Source organism: Solanum tuberosum, unplaced genomic scaffold (assembly GCF_000226075.1).
Source record: "Solanum tuberosum cultivar DM 1-3 516 R44 unplaced genomic scaffold, SolTub_3.0 scf00122, whole genome shotgun sequence".
Taxonomy (NCBI): domain Eukaryota; kingdom Viridiplantae; phylum Streptophyta; class Magnoliopsida; order Solanales; family Solanaceae; genus Solanum; species Solanum tuberosum.
The window spans coordinates 836,744-853,539 of NW_006239050.1; the positions used below are offsets into that span (position 1 = coordinate 836,744).

Consider the following 16,796-nt stretch of genomic DNA (forward strand, 5'->3'; position numbering starts at 1 on the left):
TGGTAATTATAATAAAGCTTAAATCAAAATCAAATTAATACTAATGCAAAAAGAAAATGAATTCAACACTAAGAATGACAATAATATTGAATATTTGTTCTTTAGTTTTACATTGGTTTAGACAATTAAAATACATAATCTAATTTTAATTTTCTTTAATATTTAGTCATGTAACTAATACTTATTAAACTTAATTTTAGCATGATTTAGTACTTTTAAATTATGATCATTTTCATTATGACTTGTTAATTTGCAATATTTGTTTTACGCGATTTCATTATTATTATTTTTGTTGGATATTTTAGTGTCATTAATCATATCATATTGTGTTATATTTTTAAGAAACATCTTAGATAGTTGTATTTTGGTAGGACTAAAGAAATATTTGAAGTACAAGTAAATTATATGTTGTGTATGAATACTTTACCGGAAAAACCCGAAACAACCCGAAAAACCGAAAAACCCGAAAAAACCCGAGGTTGAAAAACCCGAGTTTTATTGGTTTGGTTTGGTTTATAAATTTAAAAATCCGACCTAAATGGTTTGGTTTGATATTTGAAAAACCCGAACCAACCCGGCCATGTACACCCCTAATTATATATATATAAATAATTTATTAATAATAATGTAAAGGGTATTTTTTTAAAATTCAAAATCTATAAACTAAAATTTTTAGTATCACCTTTATTGACCAATATTGCCATTACCCCCAACCCACTGTCCAACTTTCTATATCTTCCAGCATGCACGGAATGTGCATTTTCAAATTTGTTGATAAATCATAAATGTCAATTACCAAACACGTGAAATCAAGTAACACGCTAATATAATAAGATACATGTAAAATTTGTTGAGCTATTTCAAAATTTCACACCTTTATATGTGAAAACCCCATGACATAGAAAGATAAGACCATATCATACTTGTTTTATTTTAGTAATCTAAACAATATATCGACCTTACAAACTCGAGGAAATAGAAGATCACATTTAACTTTTATAAGACGTTACAAAAACTTTTGACGTTTAACAATTCTTCTAATAATTCTTAGCCTTAAATTTTTCGTATGAGTATTTGATACATGTATCCATTCTTGGAAGAGTGAAAAAGTCATCACTATTGAGGATCCCGCACTAATCTTAGATAGGTCGAAGAATATTTTGATCCACAATTTTCATTAAATAAGCAGTAAAGATAAAAATGAAAGATCATTATATTTAAGGACAAAAAATAAAGACTACTCCGAAATAGGGATATCGATGCAAAAATTTCAGTGTGACAAGCAGGAACATCTTGGATTTATTGATGGAAAAATTACTACTTGGGTGAATATTTTTTAATAAATAATTATTGATTTTGGCGATAATTTTTATTTATTATCATTTATAGCAATACTATGATAAATATGTATTACGTATTGAAAGTAAAATATGCATGCAATATAAATGTATTATAAGTGTTTTAAAATATAGGAAAAATTACTTAAATACACATCTTATTTTACCATAATCTCTAAAATTCCCTACCATTTAAAAAATTTCAAAAATCCCCTCTCAGATACATCACTCTCCCTCACTGATACATCCCTCCCCTCTGTGATACATCTCTCATCTATGTATCCGGATGTCTGCTGATGTATCCGGATGTCCTATCCCATCTTTGATACATTCCTCCCCTCTCGGATACATCTCTCATCTATGTATCTCATCTATGTATCTGAATGTCTGAAAGTCTAATGATGTATTCGAAATTCATAAATTTTAAGAGAGATTTTTGTAATTTGAAAAAGAGTAGGGAAATAATGCAATTAGCTCTTACCACTATGAGATTTATGTATATATATATATATTATGCTTGTTTGGTAAGAAATTGACACAATGTATTATAAGTGTATTAAAGTGTGAGATAAATGTATTATCTATCAATAGAATTTATATTATATGTATTTTATAAATTATTCTTTGTAATATGTATTAAAACTATATTATATATTAAAATTCTTAATGCTATAAATAGTAAATATTTTTTTAATACCTGTGTAAGTTTCCCTTTATTGATAAAAAAGCCCATAATATATCTAAGAAAGCCCATACTATTATCAAGAAAGTTCAACAAATTAATTACTGGCCCAAATTGTAGAGGGTTCAACATTCTGATTTCTGAAGTAGAAAGGATACCAAGGTAACCAAATTTAATTTTGTTGTTTAAAATATAGTCACTATTTTTGAAGTATTTAAAAAGTAGTCACTTTGGTACTGCACTACTTCTTTCTCCTCTTGGGGAAAAAGAAGGATAAAGTGCTAATATAGTCACTACATCGGGTCGTTTGGTAGAATATATTAGTAAAACTAATGCATGAATTAACTTTATATATTAATAGTACCTTATTTGGTGCACTTTTTCATGCTAGGTATAACTAATACCTGCATTAGTTATACATATATGTTGTAGTGTTGTTTATAGGAGAATGTATTACTAATATCATAATGCAAAGAGATATAACGCATGCGTTAGCATTTTAAAGACGCAATTACCCCTCAAAATCCCTTTTACATTTGTCACCATAATTGTGGAGAATATTCTTGTAAATAATTTTTTTTGTACAATGTTTGTTATTTTTAATACACCAAACAAAACAATGCATAAGAAATAATCTATGTATAACTAATGTAAGCATAATTAATACAAACATTGCTAATACACACTATTTAACATTATTTTAATACAATCTACCAAACAACCCTTACTACATTGTTACTAAAATCTATTGTATACCGATTAATCTTGTTTCTTTGAGTCCATTTCTCATACGATAGTTTCATTACAAATTCTTCATGTATTCATCAAGTTCGAGAAAATTAATATTTCCTTCTTCTTTTTTTCAACTTCTCAATTTTTATTCAACTTATTTATTTGTCAATAATACTTATCTTGCAATTTCGTTATATCATAATACTAATATATATGTTTTTTTTTTAACTAGGACAAAAAACCCCACGAAAAATGGAAAGAAGAGCGACTGAACCGCTGAGTGAATTAGAAATTATGAGGCGCGGCACGGAGAATTTTTTTCTATTATACTGAGCCCCAACTTACAGAAGAAAAGCTCTTCCATTCCCACGGAGATTGCACTTCAATTATGGCGTCAATAAGGCGCCTTGCCAGAGCTCTTCACTCTCATTACAGAACCCTAGCTTCTCCTTCCCTTTATCAATCTCCTAACCTTCCGCACAATGGTATGCTCTGTGAATTCTGCTAGCGCATTTTGTTCATATATAGGCTGTAGTTTGGATTAATCTGCTCGTATTAGTTTTAGCTAATCCGTTACCACAATTTTGCGTAGTCTGGGTGAGTACACATGTGACCATGCATTTGGGACGGACTCTGTTTAATTACCCCATAGGCTTAACTGCCCAAGGGCCAAGTTCCTCTGTTTTTTAAATTTATTGATAATAAGAACTGCCCGTTTGCTTATTGCAAGTTAAGTTTGATAAGCTATGACTCTGTAAATTGTGTATATTCAAGTAGAGTTTGGTAGATTGTGATAGCTCTAATCCTGGCACTAAGACTGCTGTTGAATTTTGATCCTAAACCCTAAACCCTAGACCTAAGGTTGTTAGAGATGGGGCATTTCAAATATGATTCTAGTGATTATCTCTTTCCTCTCATTGTTCTTCATGCTAAAAGCAAAGAACATGGACATGTAAAGATGATTGTTTAGTGGTTATAAGAATGCGTGTAAGAACACGCATTTGAAGCCAAGCTGGTTACATGGATAAGTGTGAAATTCAATAGGTTATCAAAGTCGAATCTGAAGGACAGAGGAAAAAAGGATAAGTTCGTATGGACCTAATGATGCAAAGAGATGCTTTAAAACTATTTGGCATGGTCATACTACAAATCTTATGGATAATGAGATATGACTAGCATGTCCAGTGGCAATTCACAAATGTGACATAAATGAGGTAACCACTTTTGAGTTGGGCTCATCATATGTTCTGTGCCTTCTTTCTGATGAATTTCAGCTTTTAATTCACAATAACATTAACATCATCTTGTACTTTGCTGAACGCTAGATACTGGAGTTTATGATAGACCTAACTGAAGTGTCAAGACTGGAGAACACTATAACTACAAGAGGTGTAGTTAGTCTAAGGACAAGTGTGAAATTTGGAAAATCTCTAGTTTTAGAAAATCTGTATCTCTCTTAACAGATATATTGAGTATTACAACAAAGCGAACCCAATTAGAGTGGAATGGACATGGAGAATTCATCAAGCCGAAGTCAGCTAGTTTGCATTGAGGTGTAGTTATAATTATAGTATGTAGCCACTTGGCCTGCATCTTAGGTCTGCAGACCATTGCATGTACTGCAAAGGGTATTTACTTGTATATATACATATCTATCTATTCTACTCTCTTTGTTGAGTGGTCAGGGTTTACTGCAATCTCTTTATTCAGGAAGAAATGGAATATAGTGAGGCTTGGGGAAATGTCCGGTCTGTTTTGAAGTGCTACCGAAATTCACAGATTTCTTAATAGAATTTGTGTTACAGGAATTTTTGGGTGTCACCGACGTACATTTTTTTCAAGATCAGTACCTTCAACTACTATTCCTGCCATTTTAGCTGGACTGCTTGGAGTTGGAGTTCTGAATGTAGCCTATGCAGATTCTGATGAGGTCAGCATGCGCTATTGATGTTAATTTTTGTCCATAGGTGCTTATATTTCTGGAAGGGGAACCTTGGACGATAAAGTTGTCTCCTTGGGACATATAGCTCACGGGTTCGATCCGTGGAAGCAGCCACTAATGCAAGCATTAGGTTAGGTTGTCTACATCACATCCCTTGGGGTGCAGCACTTACCAGTCCCTGCTAACGTGGTATGCTTTGTGCACTGGGATGCCCTTTTAGGTGTTTATATTGTCATGACGTGTCACTCTGTAATTATGATTAGTCAAGCATACCTCTCTAAATCATGTAAGCTTACATAGGTGCAGATGATAATCCTTTTGAATGCAGGAAATGCGCTAGTCACTAATAAGATATTTGGTGTTCTAAGTTGACAAAATAATAAAAATGTGAGAACCAGTACTGATTTAACTTGCTCTTCTATAGGTCGGTGCGAAAGTTCCGCCTTATGATTCTCTTCCAATTCCAAGCCACAACCCCCTTGAAGAAACAGCAAAAAGGGAGAGACTCAGATTAGAGAACTTGCTCAAGAGCAAAGGAGTGAAGTATGGTTCTTATCCTCGTTTTACTGTTGCCGTTAAGGGTCAAAAGGTTATCCTCTTGCTTTTCCTTCTAGATAATAGAAGCTTAAAGTTTTGTTTGCTTTGAGCTGTTGGCACTTTCTTTAAGCTCTAACTTTACTTTTCGAGAGGAATAGATTGATTGCGGGGTATGGTTGGGTTTTTATTCTAGCAGGTCACTATCAAGTTCCAAGTTCCTCCAACCTGTGAAATTCCGCTACTAATTGCAAGCCTTGTTTCACGCCTTGGAGTAAAACTTGAAGATTCTAGTGCAGCATCAAATATGATGTTACACGCTTGGGACAGGTTAGTTGAGCACTGCTTTGACGATATCTGATCATTTTGCACCAATAGTACAGTTCATGTCATTTGGAAAATTTAAAATGTTCTTTGATATTCATAACCTATCTTGTTTTCTTCATCAATTGAATGTCCCTAGTCTCCTTAAAGTTTTTTCTGACCGTTGCAGTGGGGTTGCCTGGAAACTGGCACTTAGCCGCCCCCAAACGAAAAATGGAACTGCAGGGGAGCAGGCTGGTGGAAGGGATACAAATCCTTTTGACGAAGATTTATGCATTCTCATATTTCATCCACTCATTAGCGCTGACAAAGCTGTACATTTCCTGTAACTTTTGAACCACCATTTTGTTTGAATCACTTGGTTACTGTGCTTCCTCTGGCTTGCAAACTACAACCCACCAAATATTGGAAAATAATGAGAGTTTCAATTATGGCAGGAAGTTGAGTTTATGAAGCCCGTGAGCTTTACTGATGAGGAGCTTGATGCTTTGGCATATGTGCTACAATTTGCAGGACAACAAAAAGCATTGGACTTCAGATCAAAAGGAGTTCCTTCTGCAGATAAAACAGTTACTACTCTCGAGTCTATGGGAGTGAAAATCTTTGGCATTAATGTGTCCACTAGTGGTAATCCAAAAGTTAATATTGCCTGGGAGAATATTGCTGGATATAATCAACAGAAACGGTAACTGGCTCTGCTTTGAATCATCACATCTCTGCATTTTCTACAAACCCTGCTTTAAGATAAAGCATTTATCTTGTTCTCCATTAACCTAATGTTAAACTGGAGATAAAATATGGGAGTTTGGATTAGTCTTTCTTTTCCCTGAAAGGTAGATAACATGTATTATGTAGACTATGGAGACGTGTCTTGCTATATAAACTTATGGTTTGTTGGGGTGAAAAGATGAAGGGTGAGATGGAAGTAAGTAAAAGAGGAAAATTTGTTTCGTTTTCTGAAAAAGTTACAAGAATTTATGTAAAAAAAAAAAGAGCACTAAGAAAGTGCTGTGGTTACACCCAAAAGATTACACAAAGAGAACAGAGGAAAAAATTTGACTGCTTATACAAACAATTTTATGAACTTTAGGAGTGTTTCAGCTTTATTTACCCAATTTCATCTACACCAAAAAGATACCAACATAATACAGTCAGAGTTTACTTTTATTACAGAGTTCTGTTCATCTTCAAAACATATTATGTTTAGTTCTTTCCATATAAAACACCAACTGCAAGCAGGAATTGTATCCAAAGTCTCCTTTTAACTTCTTGTTCAAACCCCTTTGTTCAAGCAGAAAAGAAAATCTTTAGTTCTTGGCATTTATGATACTGCACATCCATTGTTTGTTGGGATTGACTGGATGACCAATTCATGAAACATTTGTAGTAACTTGGGTGTAGTTTGTTTCATTATAAATTGACATTGACTTCAATAGTATTATATACACCAACAAGGGTTGTGGTGGAGTGGTAAGTACTCTTTCATCCCTAACCAAGAGGTCTTAGGTTCGATTCCCCTTGGGTACAAAGTTGCCTTGAATGATATATTACCAACAAACTAACAATCAATTAGTAGATTTATTAGAAAAACAAATAATCATACTAACCTGTTCATCTTCAAAACATATTATGTTTAGTTCTTTCCATATAAAACACCAACTGCAAGCAGGAATTGTATCCAAAGTCTCCTTTTAACTTCTTGTTCAAACCCCTTTGTTCAAGCAGAAAAGAAAATCTTTAGTTCTTGGCATTTATGATACTGCACATCCATTGTTTGTTGGGATTGACTGGATGACCAATTCATGAAACATTTGTAGTAACTTGGGTGTAGTTTGTTTCATTATAAATTGACATTGACTTCAATAGTATTATATACACCAACAAGGGTTGTGGTGGAGTGGTAAGTACTCTTTCATCCTTAACCAAGAGGTCTCGGGTTCGAGTCCCCTCGAGTACGGAGTCATCCTTATTAGGGAGCGCTTTACCCCCCAATGTGGGACTTTCCAGTGCGAGTTCGGATTTAGTCGGGCTCCAATGTGGGTAACAGACACCGGGTGGGAAACCAAATAAAATAATAGTATATACTTTATTGGTACAAGTTTACTGGTGAATGGTACCTCTGTCAAGAATACTATCTTCATTGTCTTGAAGTGATCATCTTTAGTTGATTTTCTAATGTCTAGGGAAATCGAAGATACAATACTGCTAGCTTTGCAAAGTCCTGAAGTATATGATGATATTGCTCGTGGGACCCGACGCAAATTTGAGACGAACAGGCCCCGGGCAGTCTTATTTGAAGGTCCACCAGGTTTGGCCCCTATACCTGAATGTTGAAGGCTTATTTCTATTCAGTGTGGAGCCGCTCATTCAAAGTCATATGTTGTTCCGGTGCTCTTGTATATATATTTGTATTTATGTAATCAACCTGTTGTAATTATGATGCTCAAAATTTACCTGTTCTTTATATTTATCTTGATGTTTTTGATCATGCTAACCATATCTTTGCATACTAGTGTTGTTTAATTTTTTTTTTTTTAGTTCAATGACTTGGAATGCCATATATGAGTTCGGCTGTTTTTATCCTCATCATTAAATTCTTGAAATTTAACTATGTCGCCTATTGATGCATGCGGGGAGATGGAAAGATAGAGAGATCTATTGAGCCTTCTATAAACTTTCTTTTCTAGTGTGCATTTTTTGTTATTTTAAATTGAAGCAAAGAAAAGTGGTTATGCTAAGTTGGTGGAGAGCAAGGGCGGGGATGAAAAGTGGACGAATAAGGAAATGTATAAGGTGATGAAGGAGGCGAAGTTAGCGGTTACGACGACAAAAATGGCAAGCTTTCGGATGTTAGTTTGTTGAACTACGGGACAAAGGGAAAGATAAGAAGTTGTACATGCTCTTTAAGGCGATAGAGAGAGAGAAAGGCTCGAGTCCTAGAGGTTGGATCTAGTGACGTGCATCAAAGATGAGGAAGGCAAAGTGCTACCGGAAGAGACACTGATTAGTTGAATATGGTGCATACTTCCATAAACTCCTAAACGAAAAAGGGGACAGAGACATTGTGCTAGGTGATTTGGAGCACTCCGTGAAGACATTGGGATTTTAGCTACCGTAGGTGTATTAAGATTGAGGAGGTTAAGGGTGCTATTCATAAGATGAGCAGGGGAGGAGTGACTGGACCCAAATGAGATTCCGATGGAGTTTTGGAAGAGCATAGACAGGAAAAGTATGGAGTGACTTGGCTGATTAGGTTGTTTAATGTCATTTGTAAGACGACAAAAATGCTTAAAGAATGACGGTGGAGTACAATGATTCCGTTGTACAAGAACAAATGTGATACCCAAAATTACAATAATTACAGGGTATCAAGTTGCAATCACACTTTAAAAGTTTAGGAGAGAGACATAAGGGGGTGTGTCCATTTCTCGGAACCAACTCAGATTCATGTCGGGGCGATCAACTAGAGAAGTCATTCATCTTGGGAGGAGACTGGTGGTGAAATATAGGGAAAGGAAGAGGGACTTACATATGGTGTTCATTGACCTAAAAAAACATATAACAAAGTCTCGAGTGAAGTCTTTTAGAGATGGGTGAAGGCTAAAGGTGTACTGGTGGCTTATATTAGGGAGATGAAAGACATGTATGATGGTGCCAAAAGTCGGGTAAGAACAGTAGGAGGAGACTTAGAGCACTTCTCGATTTAGATGGGGTTGCATTAGGGATCAACGCTTAGCCTGTTCTATTTGCCTTGGTGATAGATGAGTTGACGTGGCATAGTCAAGGTGAGGTGTCATGTGTACGTTATTTGCAGATGACATAGTGCTAATTGATGAGACTCGCGACAAAGTTAATGCTAAGTTGGAGGAGCCTGTCAGGCTCTGGAGTTTAATCAGTTCAGGTTGAAAAGGACCGAAACATAATATTTGGAGTGCAAGTTCAGTGATGCAATACATGAGACATACGTGGAAGTAGACTTGATACACTGGTTATCCCCAAGAGAGAATTTTTAGTATCTTGGGTTTTTAATTCAAGAAAATGGAGAGATTGACGATGATGTCACTTATCGTATTGGTGCAGGGTGGATGAAATGGAGGCTTGCCTCTAGAGACTTTTGTGATAAAAAAGTACCATCATAATTTAAAAGGTAAGTTCTACAAAGTGATGGTTAGATCGTCTTTGTTGTAAGTGACGAAGTGCTGGCCAGTCAAGAACTCTCATGTTCAGAAGATGCAAGTTGTGGAAATGAGGATGCTGAGATGGATGTGTGAGCATAGTAGGAGAGATAATATATGAAATTAGGATATTCAGGACAAGGTGGGGTTGACCTCCGTGGTGGACAAGATGAGGGAAACAAGGTTGAGATAGTTTGACATGTGAAGAGGAGATATACAGATGTCCCAGTGAGGTGGGATATTGTGGGTATGAAGAGAGGTAGAGGTAGGCCAAAGAAGTATCGGGGAGATGATTTGACAGAACATTACACAACTTCAGCTTACCGAAAACATGACCTTAGATAGTGGGTATGGAGGTTGCGGATTAGGGTAGAATGTTAGTAGGTAGTGGAACGTTGTCTTGCTTTTTGGTGGGATTAGGCTTGATTTTGTTAAAAAATTCTGTATAGTGTTTATTTCTTCTGTAATTTTGGTCTTTACTACTCGATTATGTGTTGGAAAATGATAGATTTAATTGATAAGTGAATAGAAAATAAAAATTAGATACACGTAAATAAAAAAAAATGCAAATGCAAGAGGTGATGAAAGTGGGTGGTATGGAATTGGTGTGGGTACGGTAAAGGGTAGGGGAAAACAGGAGTAAGGTTTGGAGTAAACTATCTAGATTTTACTAATTTCAAGCAAAAAACAGATTCAGTTTGCATATTATATGTTTATTTCAAATTAATGCTTTTCTTGAGGGAGGACTAAAGTTGTTAATATTGTCTAGTACTCGTAGCTAGAGGAGTTACATAATATGTGCAACCTTGGGGACTAAAATTGTTGCATGGCCTCATGTCCTGTCTCTTGACTATTTATTTCAGATTTGCCTGGACCCTTATGCAAAATAAAGAACTGAACATTTTAATTCATTTAGGAGATTCGGAGGGTGGTTTTATTCCTGTAATATCCACCTCTGCGGAGGAGTTAATAATGCTTGTTGATCTATGTACTTCTTTCAGGAACTGGAAAGACATCTTGTGCACGTGTTATAGCTAATCAAGCGGTATGCCAGTTCTCTCTTTTGTAGCTTTCATGATTCATCCCACCATTTTGTTGGTTTGTGCTATTGTTTTTGGTCATCCTGTATATGCAGGCTAGTCATAAAGAGCACAATGACTCTATAATTATATATTATGCATATTGGTCTTCAATCATTTTTTCTTTCTAAAGATGTTATAACTAAGAACCCTTAATTCACAAGAAATTACTGATTTATGTCCTAATCTGAAATCATTTGTCTGCTACAATAAACCATCTTATGAAGTGAACCAAGTACATGATACTGATAGTGTAAAAAAGTATCAGAATAAGCATGGATAGGTCATCAAAAAATAGTATACAGAAACCCTTCGGGGTGGCCCAGTGGTTTGGGCCTGGGACTTCATGTTGGAGGTCTCAAGTTCGAAACCCCTGCCAGCGAAAGCAAGGGGTTTGCCTTCTGGGTCGAGCTCGTCGCACCGGGCTTGCCTAATGCGGGTTACCTCTCCTATGTGGTTTGCGAGCTATTGCATAGGAGCGGGGGTTTACCCCTGTGCACACCCAAAGGGTAGCGGCTGCGGGTTTCCCTTGTCATCAAAAAAAAAAAAATAGTATATAGAATAAGCATGGATCCAGTTTGTGGAATGAAAATGCCAATCCAAATGAAACTTTGGTTGTTGTGAATGTCCCTTACCTGGTCTGGTGTCTTCTTTAATGTGCTTCAATTAAGATATTCACACACCCATCCCAAAAAGCAGGAAAACTTGTAATCATACAGACAGTGTGGTGTTTCGGCAGGGTTCATCGGTGTTTTGGTGTTTTGACTGTAGTCTATCCCAAGTATTATTTTCCACCTTGCCCTGTGCAGCAACAGTAGTTTTGAGGTGCTTTGCAATATTTTGATTGGTTGATGAGCTTCTCTACCGCTATTGCAGGGTGTCCCATTGTTATATGTGCCATTGGAAATTATTATGTCAAAGTATTATGGTGAAAGTGAACGTTTGTTAGGGAAGGTGTTCTCACTTGCCAATGATTTCCCAGATGGTGCTATAGTTTTCCTCGATGAGGTAATCCTTGAAGACTGCAGTGACATAATTCTTCTTTTTCAATTCTCTATAGCTGTCAAAATTGTCTTTCAACAAATCCACTATCCTTGTATCACTTTCTTTTTGATGACCGTGATGTCCGGGCCAACTCTCGCGCACCTCGACTTATTCCTCGGGATACCTGCCACCTCCCACTAGCAACAAGTATCGGGTAATTTTGTCCACCAATGCTTAGGACAGGTGGGAAGAAATCACCTAGTGTTTTGTCTTTGCTCCTGAGACCTCATGGTTCTCAACCCATTTTATTAACCACTAGGCCACACCCTTGGAAGCTATCCTTGTATCACTTTTTTGAACCACACATATGGCAGGTTGATTCTTTTGCTACTGCTCGTGATGGCGAAACACATGAAGCAACACGCAGACTTTTATCAGTGCTATTACGACAGGTACTGTTGGAAATCCTATATATGTTTAATCATTAGCATTAATATATGTAAATGATATTTGAAACAATGTTCGGACATAGTCTAGTACCCCTCGGGAATTTTTTAGTATTCCGTAATTTCCTCAAGAAATTTGTCAGTACAGTATTGTATAATACATCAGGGGTTGTTACTCGAGTCGCTCTGTGGAAACAATCACATCTCCTAGCTTTATTATGGTTTATATTTGACTCTAATTCTCCCTGTATTGTTAAAGACTCGTTGGGAAAGATAAAACGCTGGATTTAAGCTTCCAGATGCAGGAAGCAAGCAATAACTTCTCAGAGGTTGTCTTGGAGAATTTGGCTTGAAAAAATGATGCTTATTTTGGTTTTACCTTCATTTAGAAAGTGTATCTACTTCTACCATTTGTATATATATGATGAGTGATGACTTTAGCAGTATTCATATGGTGGCTTATTAAAAATTTACTTGGTGCAGATTGATGGATTTGAGCAGGAGAAGAAAGTAGTGGTAGTGGCTGCTACTAATAGAAAGCAAGACCTTGATCCTGCTTTAATTAGGTAAATGAGGTTTTAGATGTCCAAATGATACCTTCTGAAACTTTGGCTCTCCCTGATTCATCATTTTCCTGTTGATTCCAGCCGATTTGATTCCATGATTACATTCCCCCTACCTGATCAACAGACTCGTCAGGAAATAGCCGCACAGTATGCAAAGCATTTGACAGACTCTGAATTATCTGAATTTGCAAGAGCCACGGAAGGGTTAGCATTTTATTTTCAAACTGCTTCACTCTTAAAACAAATTGAAGTGCTTAATTTTTGGTATTTTCAACTTCAGCAGATGAGTTGGGGGATGTGATTGGGAGCTGTTGTGGTTTTCCAGTTTTAATTTTTATTATTAGTTAATATTTTCCCTCTTATTTGTTACTTCTATTTTCTCACTTGGTATCAATGTAATAGATAGTACGTCCGCTGTCCAATTTATGTGTCATACTTCCACTTTTTGTCTGTGCACAAAAGAATGTCATACTTCCTTATTTAGAAACAATTTAATTTTAAACTTTCTATTTTACCCTTTATGAGATGATTTATACCCACATAGATGTCTATGGCTTGTTTTAGACCACGAGTTTTAGAAGTCTCTTTTTTTTAACAAAAAACCTATGTGCCTAGTCAAATGTTGTTACATAAATGGGGACAGAGAATACTAGTTAACATGTGAGAGTTCTGCTGACCACTCTTGGGTTACTAACTACAGATTGTCTGGGCGGGACATGAGGGATGTCTGTCAGCAAGCGGAACGACATTGGGCATCAAAGGTGTGACTTATATATTTGGACTAGATTTGTTCTGCTTCTCTTGACAGGATATTGACACCCTCCCCCCTTTTTACTTTCTCTCTGTCTGGATGTTACAGATCATTCGTGGTCAAGCTCCTAAACATGAAGGTAGTGGTGGGTCGCTCCCCCCTCTCCAAGATTACATTGATAGTGCAAGGAACAGGCAAAGAGCTCTGTTTGACATTGAAATTCAGAAGCGAAGCATGAATCCCACTGCAAAGAAGCCTCTGTTTGATTTTGTATAATATCATCATTGGGTATGTCATCTCTTGTAGTACATATAAAGTCTACACTCACAACTGTCGTGATTAGTCATCATTGGGTGCGATGCAATTATTCAGATGGTTTTCTCTAAAGGTTTCCATGTTCTACCTATATGCCATTTATGTATGATGTCCGCAAGAAAACGATTTGTTCAGTACCATATCCCATAATTTGTTCATTGGTCTATATTTCTGTGATTGGCGTTCAACCAGTTTTTATATAGGAATTAGCCCTGAAGTTTTTAGTTGAAGTAGTTCTTGTTCATTTTATTCTGAAGTTAGCTTTGATTGCAAAGACGCACTTCTTTTTTCTTTCTAAAGTTGATGTTTGCTTTGGCTTTCTGAATTGACGAATTTAAATTGGCCAATGAGCAGATTTTCATCTCGGGAAGCCAGAACTCCCGCAGAAAACATTCACAAAAGTTGGCTGCGTAGCATGAAGACCATACACAGATAGGTGTAAGTAAGTAGTAGTAATTGTGGAATCAATGTCCTCATTATTCTCATATCATATCATGCAGTCAAAGCCCAAAAATAGTATTCTTCGCTAGAAGTACACATAGCGTGAAAAGTAACATGTACCCACGTTTTTTTGGAAACTTTATGCTCCAAGGCACATTACCCGAGTTAAACTTATGGAGGCCCCTTCTGGGCCCCTGGAATCCTTTTTTCAGCAACCTTCCAGTGTGAGAGCCACCCTCAATACCACTTTTTTCCAACCTTTCTTTTCTTGTTACAATCATGGGGAACGATACCATTTATTTTGTTGGCTTCAAATCTTACTACATTACCAGAGTAGTTTCTAGGGCTGAAAAATAGTACAGCAAGGTCGTAACATGATGAGTATTACCAAGAGCATTTGCTCTCAAGGAAGCATCGAAAGGCTAGGGGAACTCAGTTCGAAGATAGAAGTTTCGGGACGGGTTCACAGAGTTCTTTTGCTCAAGGAATTTTTACAATTATGGTCGATACATTAGCTAGCATTTTAAGTATGCAGGGTAAGAGAAGAGCTGTCATCATCATCCTTGAGTGGTCATTGGATAGACATATCTACCAAAATGAATTTCATAAATGCAAGCCCAGAAGGAGCACGGTTAGTATATTACACAGGAAAATAGAGGAGGGTCTCTTATATTCAGACACTGTCAAGAACAATAAATGGTCTACAAGAGAAATAAATGTTGCAATGATTCAACAAAAAGGGCAACTCGCTTGTTATTTCAAATTCGACAATAAGAAATCAAAATGAATACTAGCAAAAAGCGTGGTTGAACGCCTCCCGAAGGAAATTCCAAATGCCTTTCTATCAGAGATTTGATGGTGGCTGGGTAAGCAAGCACAAGCATGGAATCAACTTCTATGATTTTGGGGCGCAATCGCTTCCTCTTTGAGTTTCGAAACAAAACAACAGACCAGGGAAATTCTTATGGAAATCCCACAAGTACAACTTGCAAAGGTGGTCGCCGACATTTGACTTCCACACATTATATAGGCCAGGAGGTTTGCCCCTCCAACTTTAGTCCCCAAAAATGTTTAGTGAGATTGGAAACTGTCACACTCCGAGCCTACATCTTGAATGTGGCCAGCACTCGAAAACTATTGTTGGTCCTTAAGCAAACCCTTGGCTTGGATGACTACTTAGTGGAAGACTTACTCAAGCAATATGCGGTTTAAAACAGATTTCAATCATGTAAACTCAAAGTTCTCATATAATATTTGGAAAATACTCAAAGCAATAATAATAGTTTGCAAAACATAACAAGGGAAAGTAAATACTGAGAGATCAACTCTATCTATCTATGAAGCTTCTATTATTCAAGATGGATGTCGGGATAAGACCCACGACATCTCAAGACAACTAACTAGAAAATAAATGTGAAGTCCTTCGGAATGCAAGGAGGCTCACCCAAGCTATCTGAAGTTCAAAGTGATCTCAATGAAACATTTGTTGATGATCTTGAACACATGTATCTGCGTTATAAAAAGATGCAGGTCGAATGACATTAGTACATTGAATGTACGAGTATGCAATAAAGCTGAATGAATAAATAACTGAACTGATAAGGCTGGAAGAATACTCAACTCAATTTAACTCAATACAAAACAATATTAAAAGATGAAATATTTAAAGCTTCACAATTAAAAGATGCCAACTCAAGGATGTATATAAAAATACATTAAATTACTCTTTAACTCTTATTTGAGAGATTCTTTAACCGACAACCATCACTATGAGCTACGTGATGATACAACGTCTCGCCCACGCTGTCAGAACTGTCATATACCTTGACGGGGTATAGAACACCTTAACTAAGTGGATCCACTAAAGCTCTACTCGAAAGCAATAAGAAGTCATCTAAAAAGTACGATCCTTTACCCATGTTGGCTACTTGGTTTATGAGGAATGTGAGTTGTCTGAACTCATCCCCATATGAGTGTTCAATACTACTCCCAATAAATATATACTCATGCTCAAATGTAGGGGTGTACATGGCCGGGTTGGTTCGGGTTTTTCAAATATCAAACCAAACCATTTGTGTCGGATTTTTAAATTTATAAACCAAACCAAACCAATAAAACTCGAGTTTTTCAACCTCGGATTTTTCGGTTTTTCGGGTTTTTCCGGTAAATTATTCATACAAACATATAATTTTCTAGTACTTCAAATATTTCTTTAGTCCTACCAAAATACAACTATCTAAGGTGTTTCTTAAGAAAATAACACAAAATATGATATGAGTAATGACACTAAAATATCCAACAAAAATAATAATAATGAAATCGCGTAAAACAAATATTGCAAATTAACAAGTCATAAGTAAAATGATTATAATTTAAAAGTACTAAATCATGCTAAAATTAAGTTTAATAAGTATTAGTTACATGACTAAAGTCTAAATATTAAAGGAAATTAAAATTAGATTATGTATTTGAATAAACCAATGTAAAA

General features: G+C 36.1%; 1 protein-coding gene across 3 annotated transcripts; it reads left to right on the forward strand.

Moving 5' to 3' along the window:
- The first annotated feature begins 2,984 nt into the window (after positions 1-2,984).
- Positions 2,985-14,482, forward strand: LOC102603069 (ATPase family AAA domain-containing protein 1-A). 3 transcript variants are annotated; one of them, XM_015310099.1, is made up of 15 exons: positions 2,985-3,236; positions 4,557-4,681; positions 5,118-5,282; positions 5,427-5,557; positions 5,721-5,865; positions 5,989-6,236; positions 7,735-7,859; positions 10,728-10,771; positions 11,682-11,813; positions 12,164-12,241; positions 12,719-12,801; positions 12,883-13,005; positions 13,502-13,562; positions 13,661-13,840; positions 14,222-14,482. In XM_015310099.1, exons 1-14 carry the CDS (start codon positions 3,140-3,142, stop codon positions 13,826-13,828), a joined length of 1,725 nt encoding a protein of 574 aa, XP_015165585.1. In that variant the 5' UTR covers positions 2,985-3,139; the 3' UTR covers positions 13,829-13,840; positions 14,222-14,482. The 3 variants fall into 3 exon arrangements, with proteins under 3 accessions (XP_015165585.1, XP_006350465.1, XP_015165586.1); XM_006350403.2 differs by lacking the exon at positions 14,222-14,482 and having other exon boundaries at positions 13,661-14,065; XM_015310100.1 differs by lacking the exons at positions 4,557-4,681; positions 14,222-14,482 and having other exon boundaries at positions 3,161-3,236; positions 13,661-14,065.
- The last annotated feature ends 2,314 nt before the right edge of the window (positions 14,483-16,796 follow it).

What these genes read in the sequence shown, in the direction of transcription:
- LOC102603069 (XM_015310099.1), top strand. Translation starts at nt 3,140, where the DNA reads ATGGCGTCAATAAGGCGCCTTGCCAGAGCTCTTCACTCTCATTACAGA. An exon ending in TTGCCGTTAAGGGTCAAAAG is followed by an intron (nt 5,283 to 5,426) that starts GTTATCCTCTTG and finishes TTATTCTAGCAG; the next exon opens with GTCACTATCAAGTTCCAAGT. An exon ending in AACGACATTGGGCATCAAAG is followed by an intron (nt 13,563 to 13,660) that starts GTGTGACTTATA and finishes TGGATGTTACAG; the next exon opens with ATCATTCGTGGTCAAGCTCC.